Source organism: Fukomys damarensis, unplaced genomic scaffold (genome assembly GCF_012274545.1).
Source record: "Fukomys damarensis isolate Sample0158 unplaced genomic scaffold, DMR_v1.0_HiC HiC_scaffold_12, whole genome shotgun sequence".
Lineage (NCBI taxonomy): Eukaryota > Metazoa > Chordata > Mammalia > Rodentia > Bathyergidae > Fukomys > Fukomys damarensis.
Window position 1 is genome coordinate 23,095,636 of NW_022900924.1, and position 8,625 is coordinate 23,104,260.

General features: G+C 59.3%; 1 protein-coding gene across 1 annotated transcript in view; it reads right to left on the minus strand.

Annotated features, from left to right (window-relative positions):
- Positions 1–8,033, minus strand: part of Galnt9 (polypeptide N-acetylgalactosaminyltransferase 9) — a 27,217-nt gene extending 19,184 nt beyond the window's left edge. Inside the window, exons 1-4 of the mRNA XM_033762488.1 lie at positions 7,963–8,033; positions 2,405–2,571; positions 1,673–1,847; positions 1–29 (exon numbers count right to left, since the gene is read on the minus strand). The exon at positions 1–29 is cut by the window's left edge and continues 1 nt beyond it. Of these exons, the coding sequence (XP_033618379.1) occupies positions 1–29; positions 1,673–1,847; positions 2,405–2,561 (361 nt within the window). The 5' untranslated portion in view covers positions 2,562–2,571; positions 7,963–8,033. The remainder of the gene's footprint in view (positions 30–1,672; positions 1,848–2,404; positions 2,572–7,962) is intronic.
- Positions 8,034–8,625: the final 592 nt, after the last annotated feature.

An 8,625-nucleotide genomic window follows, 5' to 3' on the forward strand; every position in this document is an offset into this window, starting at 1 on the left:
CGCGGATCCGTGCCAGGGCGGGCTCGGCCCTGCAGGGTCGGGGTGTGAGCAGGCTGCGGGGTCCAACCCCCACCCCACGCCGCGGATGCCCTGACTGTGGACTGTACACTGTGATGCTCGCCAGCCCACCTGGGCGGCGACAGCTCTGCATGGCTGCCTGGGCTCGAGTCCCTGGCAATGCAGTGCAGCACCTCAGCCTAATCCTGGTCCCCTCTCCTTCCTCACCTCTGGGAGGTTCACCCATTGCAAGCACCGATTGAAGACCTGCATGAGCCCTGCTCTGCCCTCACACATGGGAATACATTTGTGAACTAAATAGAAAAAACTCGACGCCTCAGGGAGCTACTGTGTACTGGAGAGAGGGCCTGTGGAGCACTGTGCAGTGCACAACCTGCACAGCAGGCCCTGGAAGAGCAGGAGTAGTATGGAGGTACAAGTGCTTTGGGGAATACATGGTAGTGTAGGACCTGGAGACACAGACAGGCACAGGCATCCAGTGTGGCTGTGCTAGCCCAGGATGAGATGTGGGAAGATCTGGGGTGGGGATGTGGCCAGTGTACTAAGTGCCCAGGAGCAGCTGGCAGAGGAGACATCTCCTCAGGACCGTATGAGGACTGTGAGGCCCAGGGCTGCCGAGGGGATGGGGCTGGGCTGGCCCCTGGGGGCTGAGTGGGGAGGACATGCCCCTGTGCACCCGAGTGCTGGGCCAGAAGGCTCAGTTGTCTACCTGCAGGCAGCAAGGGGCCTTCAAAGGCCAGGGCTGGGGCCGGGACTGGCAGACAGATGGCTGAGTTTGCAGTCCTGATGGTTAAAGTGACACTGGCTCAAAATCACATTTTGTGGGGACAGACGCAGCTCAGGAGCATGTGTCAGGCCCCAGAAAACTGATGACACATTGGAGGGGCAGAAAGCCTATCAGGTCCTGTTGTGCAGTGAGCAGCGCACTCAGCAGTGTGGGTGACCCTGGAGGAGCAGACAATGACATAGAGTTGTAGATGCGGTGTGTTAGGGGTATCAGTCATAGAAAAGCAGAGTCCCTCACTTCAGGAGGAGGGAGACTGGGGTGTACAGGAACTCAGAGCAGAGAGAAGTGAGTCTCTGCCAGAAACTTGCCAGGTAGACCCAACCCTCAGAACAGAGTGGGGTTGTGGTGGCTGAGAACTCGGGGCTGTGTGAGGTGGGTGGGGGCCGAGCCAAGGACGCCAAGCCAGGGCCAACCAGAGGATGTGGCTACCTAAAGCAGCACCCCAGGGGCCCCAGGACCCACGGGGACTGTCCTCAGTCTTGGACATAGAGATGGTGACCCAGTGCCGGCTCCCTGGACAGCGCCATGGGGCTCCTCAGCTTGCGAACCTTGTTGGGTGTGGCACAAGACCAAGGCGCTGGTGAATCTGAATGTCCACTGGTCTAGGCTGGACAGGTCACATGGTGTCCCTGCCATCTCCCGCCCTGGTCCCTGCCGAGTGCCCTGGGTGCCCTGTGTCTCCAGTTTCTCCAGCCTGGGAAGAGGCATGGGCTCCAACCCAGTGTTTGCCATGGCAGCACAGCTGCCTCCCACCTGGCCCCTCCTGCCAGCCATGCCTGCCCAGGGCCCTGGCTCCGCCCTCCACCCACAGCCCACCGGCCTTTGTCCCACCTGGCGCCTGCAGGCCTGGCTGCCAGGCTCCCTCACCAGCCGGTGTTGAACTCCACGTGGGCATCGAAGAATCCGACGACAGGCGCAGTGGCTGCCTTCCAGCCCTGCAGCCGCGCGCGAATCAGGCCCTCCCGCCGGCCGTTGCGCACAACCTTGACCAGCCCAGGGTACCGCCTGTGCACATACTGGTCCAGGCTGAACTTGAGGTCCGCTGCGGGGACACGAGCACCAGGTCAGTGCTGCAGGAACATTCTGCAAGGACCCGATTCCTGTTCTGGGGGTCAGGAGCCGGCCCTGAAGCCACCATTCCAGTGGAAGAGGGACAGAGTGAGAAAACAGCACACAGAAAGAGGCAAGGGGGACATGGGGCCTGGACAGATCGCACCCGCTGGGGAGACGAGAGCAGGGCCAAGGTGTTGACAGCAGCCTCTGACTGTGCCTGGTGACATCACTGGGCGGTCGAAGGTCACTGCAGACCAGCACAATCCGAGTACACTCCAGGGCCCGTGAGTACCCATGGGAGAAGTGGGGTCATGTGGGCAGGGACCGGGGTTGGTGCTTAGCGGGATGGTGTCTCAGTCTGGACGCACGTGAGTCCGGGGGTCACAGGGACGTACCAGCACTTAGAAGTGCTTAATGTGCTCATGTGGTTGTATGCAAAGCATGGACATGCAGCATGGAGAGGGTGGGCTACGCTGGCCCTGGGCATCTACAGTTGCTTTTAGGAGGGGTGAGGAGGCCCCGACCATGTCCTTGCCACTTCCTTACTGTTGTCACTGTTGTCGTCCACCAGGATGACCTCCTTGAGGAGCCGCGAGGGTGTGTGGTTGACGACGCTGTGCACGGAGCGCAGGATGACTGACAGGGCCTCGTTGACAAAGATGAAGACCACGGAGACCTGTGGCAGGTCCTCAGCATAAGTCATCTGCCGGCACCTATGGGTGGCAGTCAGTGAGGTCCCCAGGAGGCCACCAGGAGGCTCTAGGTCCCAAGAAAATGCAACCTATGCAACCACAGCCTCCAGGAGTCCCAGTGCCATGCCGTGCCCTTGAGACTGCTGGAAGCCAGAGCAACATGGTGGCCTTGTCCCTGGGACTGCCCCCGAGTGGACAATGGCAGAGGGCAGGGGACAGAGGTCCAGGAGATGTCAGGGTGCAGGTAGAAAGAGTAGCCAGGCCTCGGGCAAACCTGAGAACCAGATGGGCTAGGACAGGGACGCTGGCGTGGGAGGAGTGCAGGGCCTTGGAGGGATCCAGAGCTGCACTCGGGACATCCAGGGGGTGAGTGAGTTCTGTGGCTGAGGTGAGGACGGAAGCAAAGGCGGCATTGAGGATTCAACAGCTGAGGACCACAGGCAAAAGCCTTGGGCAGAGGAGGAAGCAGCACCAAGGGACTGACCAGGTGGGGAGGGGGCTGCTGGGTCCCCTAAGGAGACGGAAGCTCCCTAGAAATGGCAGAGCTGTTCAGCCATGTCAGATAAGTGTGACCTGCATTCCTGTCGTGACAGGCACAGCACAGTGTGTTACAAGAGGCAGGAATCACTGTGAAGTGGAAATGGACAACAGTGAAGCCCTGGCCCTGACACGGAGGCAGCATGGGCATTGCCCAGGCAGAGGCAGGATGGTGGGTTCTGAGGGAGATGAAGTGGCTCCAAGCCCGACACATGAAGAAGTCCTGGAGGGAACTAGGAGCCAGGTCACAAGGAGGCCGCTGGCTTCGATGTCTGCTCAGGGCCTGGCTGCAGTGGAGTCTCCTGCTTGTCTGTGAAAGGGAAAACTGCCATCCTCAGCTTTTACACTAATACGCGAGGGAGATGTCACCAGTAAGAAAAGTGCTTTTGACAAGAGGGCTTGGGGAGACCATGCAGATGAGCAGCCTGCTGACAAGGGGCTTTAAATGGGTCTGGAAGCCAGCACCAAAGTTTCCCTCCACTCCGTCTTTCCTTCACGGTCCCTGGCCCATCCAAGGGCCGTTTACCTCTGACCTGGATGGGACACACATGACCCCAGCTCGGCAGGCTGATGGCCAGGCCCACAACACACACATGAGTCGTGGATGGAACACGATCAGGATGAGCTGTGCATGTGCCGGTGCCTCCACGTGAGCTCCAGCACTCTGCACCAGACACACAAGTGAGAGCACAACAACAGAACTGCGAGACTTCACAGCCCAGGCCGCCATGGCCCCTGCAGCAGACATGACTGCCAGGCCCCACTCCTGCAAGGCCCCGCATCCTGCAGCAGCCAGGGCCCTGGGCCCTGGGCCCTGGGGCATCTCTGGCAGGGATAAGGTGATCAAATGGGGAAAATGTTTCAGCACCCGATGGTTAAAGGGACAAAGAAGCAGCTTCCACAAGAAGTGGCTCCTCTCAGCCCACAGCGGATTCTTTCCAGCCAAGCACATTGGAAATATTCTAGAAATTCTCTGAGAGCAAATTCTTTTGAGAAACATTTCCTATGATATCTTAAGAACTACTTCTTTAAACAAAGCTGTGCTGGGAGGTTTTTATGGCCCCAAGAAATTCCAACTCTGAGATTGCTCTCATCTGTTTATACTGACAGCTTAATGGCCTGTGTTAAAGTGCTCCTGGTCACACGGAACTGTTGCTGTGGAATCATCGTGGCGATAATTGCACGTGTGACAGAAGATGAGCAGTGGGGATGTGTCACTGAGGGGCCACTCCAGGTGGCTCAGGGCTCCCCATGCCCATCGGCATGGCCAGTGCCTGCAGACACCTGCGTCAGGGGCGGGGACACCCGAGAAGTGTCCTGGGAGGCTGCGTGTGGGGCCTATGGCCCAGGGCCCAGTGCAGAATCCACCGCACTCTGGTCCAGCCAGCAGGAAGCGGAGGGGCAGGAAGGAGGCATGTCCCCAGGCCCTCCTGTGAGGTACAGCGGGAAATGTCTCCATGCTGGCTTGGGCCACCCAAGTTCTGGATTCCATTAGGGAGGAGGAAGGGGAAGAAAGAAGGGGGAAGGTAGCCAGTCTTTGGGACACACACACACACACACACACACACACACAGAGGACAGTGATGCAGTCCGCAGGGCCAAGGGGAGGGCAGGTGGCATGCAAATGAACAGTGGGTCTGTCACTGGGGCACCTGCTCTTCAGGGCAGGGTTCTCCCTAGAAGTCCTGCACTGGCCCAGCCTCCTGGCCCCGTGCGCCCCGCACCCTTTCTCCTGACTCCCCCACTCGGCTCTATCCTACCGTACTGTTTAGCGTCCCTTTAAACAAAGTGCACTCATGCTGAACTCCTGTAGTTCACGAGTATATTTTAAATTACAAGTCATGCAATATATGTTGCTCATTTTTTGCCCTGAGCTGCTTAGCATTAAAAAGAACCTCTCTTATCAATAGCGCAAGGCCCCTCTAGGTTTAAAAAACTGTGTTTAGGGTTGAGCAAACAGAAAATCATGTGATCAAATACATGTCAAGTGTGACAACACGACAGGGGCCTGTTTTGGAAAGAAGTGTAAACCCCCAAGTGCCCCAGCGCCCCTCCCTCTGCGGCTCCTTCCTGGGACCCGCTGTCACTTGGGGACAGAGGCTTCTCCCCTGCAGCCCTTGCCCACCCTCCTCGCAACCTCAAGTTCCTGAGGCTCTCACCTGAGCCTGGTGGCTGAGCTTATGCAGGAGGCCTGCAACACCGCTGCTTGACGGCGGCGTGGCACTGTGGCCAGAACTGCTCAGGGTGGGGGAACCTGAAGGACCTGGGCTGAAGCTGGGGAGGGCTGTGATCGAGAGGGCCAGGAGATGCCCTCCATATGGCGCGGTGAGGATGGAGGAGCGGGGGCACAGGCTGAGCTCAGCTGCGAGCGTTGTAATCTTCCGGGATGCAGCGAGGTTGTCTATGCCCAAGAGGCGGTCACAGGGTCACCTGATGCCACTGCCACCTCTGCCCAAGGACCCTGGGGCTCCCAGGTGTCTGCTCAGGACAGGCTATCCAGGGGACCTCGGTGCCCAGAGCAGAGCACCTCCTGGAACCATCTCTGCAGCTGGGGTCTGTGTAGCTCGAGGGCACTGCAGGCTGGCCAGCCAGAAGTGGAGGCACAGACCACATCGGGAGGGGACATCCCTGGGGCTCCACATGGACACCCAGGCCTCTCCGCAAGGGTCTGGTGCTGGGTCTGTCCCCTCGCCACCTGGCCCACAGCCTTCCTGCACCCCGTGTGAAGTGGAGCCTGTTCCACCAGACCCTGAGGCCACTCTGAGGCTTGTTTCCTTGTGTGTGGAGCTCGTCCAGAGACCATGGCTCCTTCACATTTCCTAAGAAGCACACTCTCCATTTTAAAAGAACTGCAGAGCAGTCACAGGGAAACCACATGCAGCACAGCCAGTGCCTGGCTCCCCACAGCAAGTGATTCTCACCGGGTGTGTGTCATAGCTGTCAAGCCCACAGTGACACTGAGTGATTCATCCAGGGCTGTCCATGCTCCTCTTCCAATCCCCCATCCTTACTCTGTCCCAGGACCCACTCGGGACCTGGGTTACTAAGCTGTTCACCTTGAGAGCCAGGGTGTGCAGGGTGAGATTGTGACCAGCCTGCCTGTCTGAGGCAGGAAGCGGGCAACTGACAGGATGGCAGCAGGCAGGGCTGGGGCCTCTGTTGGGTCCTGGTGCCCTAAGGCTGAACCAGTCTGCAGGTGTGGCTATGGCTCAGCCAGGGGCAGCTGGCTCCAGTGCACCCCTGTTGCTGTCCTCAGGACTTCTGAGGGGCAGAGACATGGCCACCCCCTTCCCTTCCCTGGGCAGATGCTGACGCGTGGTACTGTGACCTCAGCCTGAGCTCAGTGTGGTGCCTCCCCAAGCAGAGAACACAGTGGCTGAGGCCAGGGTCAGCTGGGCCACACAGACTGGACTTCAGCTGAGTTCAGAGCTAAGACACTGGCTCCCTGGAGCCATGCTGGAGACCACAAGGGCCCATGGGAGGTAAGACCCCAGAAGCCCAGCACCCCCCACTCGGCTGCATCTTTGGACACACGAGACTGAATGGGGCTGTCAGGCCCCTAAGTGTCCAGGCCAGGAGAGCATTCCGGTACCCCTCTGTGCCTCGGTCTCTGGTACTCAGCCCCACGGTGGGGGTGGCACACACCACTGCCCTGCTGGCTGTCTCTTCCAGGACTGAACTGCTGAGCCCTGGGCTCCAGAGCCAGGCTCCCGCCCACTTCCCCAGCAGAGTCTGGTTTAGGAACCAGCATGTGATGTAATTCTGGCCCAGTGAAAATGGCAGGTGGTAAGCACTGAGGTGTGAGGCCCATGGCTTCACCATATGGTTAATTGCTGGCAAGAGGCATGGCTGCCACCCCATAGCCTTTATTCAGGAGCCTGGTAGCTGGCTGGGCCTGGCCCTGGCCATGGCAGCTTCTGTGCCCCAGACCATCTGCTTTGCAGTCTCCCCTCTCCTCATACCATGAGCAGAACACATTTTCCAGAGATGGACTCACACGTGTGACTTCTAGAGTCCTGCCAGCCCTGTCAGGAGGCAGTGCCTGTGTCCTTGTGTTCCTCTATACCGTTCACTCTCTACATGCTTCACCAGCACAGAAGCTGGGGGTCACCACAGAAGCCCCCCGCTCTGGGAGAAGCCACAGCAGGGTCACATGAGAGCCCATTGCACAGGCTGAGGCCACATAGGGAGAGCTCGTTCTTTCCAGCCCAGCCCTTTTCCAAGACAAGTGGTGAACCTGTGAGCATGGGGAGCAGGAGGCATTTGGGAGGAAGCTGCTGGGTGGCAGCCACTTGCCGCCCAAGCACAGGGCCCCTGAGGGCACTGGTGACTGTCCTGTCAGGTGCCCTGGGAGCTTCTGATCAGAGTCTGGACTCTACCCTCAGCCTTGTGGGGCCCAGCCGTGGTCTCCAGGGACAAGGCTGCTCAGATCCTCTGCCACCAGGGCTTTGGGATTGTGGAACAAGAAGGCCACAGCCTGATGGGGACGCAGTGCCTTTCAGATGCAGCACGGCTGTCATTAAACAAAGTACACCCCCAGCCTGAGGGCCAGGAACCAACGTGCTGGGCAGGGACAGGCCCAGCATCTGGGTAGAAGGGAAGTGGGGTCGACCCTGTGGCTGGGTGCTAAGGTGGACAGTCATGGCCAGTAGCAGAGATTCGAGCCAGAGAGAGAGAGAGAGAGACAGACAGAGAAAGACAGAGACAGAGACAGAGAGAGAGAGAGAGAGAGGGAGACAGATGCAGGGGGAGACACACAGAGACTCGGGTGGAGAGGCTTGACCACAGAGCCAGGTGGCTCCATGGCAGGGCCTGGTGCCCCCCACACTCCCAGTATCCTTCTCAGAGCCATGGCAGTGCCTGTCCTGCACTCACCTCTTGGGTCGGTAGTCAGGGATGGTCCTGTCCAGCGAGATGCGGTCGCTGAGCTGGGCATTGTAGCCGTACTCCTCATAGTGGCCCTCAGCCTCAGGGCTGTCATCGCGCAGGGCAGCCGCCACGCCTCCTTGGCCCAAGCCACCTGGCCCCTCCACCAGGCCGATGGGCTTGGCGAGGCCTGCAGGGACAGAGACAGTGGTCAGGGGGCCAGCGGGTTCCTGGCGGCTCTGTTGACCACTGGAGAGGGTGAAGGTTGGCAGGAACATCTGCAGGGTGGGGAGGGCGCAGGGTTAGGTCAGGCACTGCTTCCTGTGACATCGTGGGTGGGCGGGGCCTCCCGGACCAGGTGCACAGCACTAAGGGGCCAAGAGGCCTGGGCTCTAGGAGCAGCACAATGTCTCCTGCTCCGGTGCTGATCACACAGGCCTCGGGTCAGTACCAAGGATAGGGGCTGGCTGGGCAGGGCTTCTCCAGGCTCTAAACTTGCTTCCTGTAATCCTGAAACTCACTGAAAAGTGAAACAAAACAGTGAGGTGTGGTGGTGCATGCCAGTAATCCCAGCAGTCAGGAGGATTCCCGAGAGTTTGAGGCCAGCCTGGGCTACATATTGAGCTCAAGGCAAGCCTGTGTGGAGACCAAACTGACTCCATTGCTAACGTT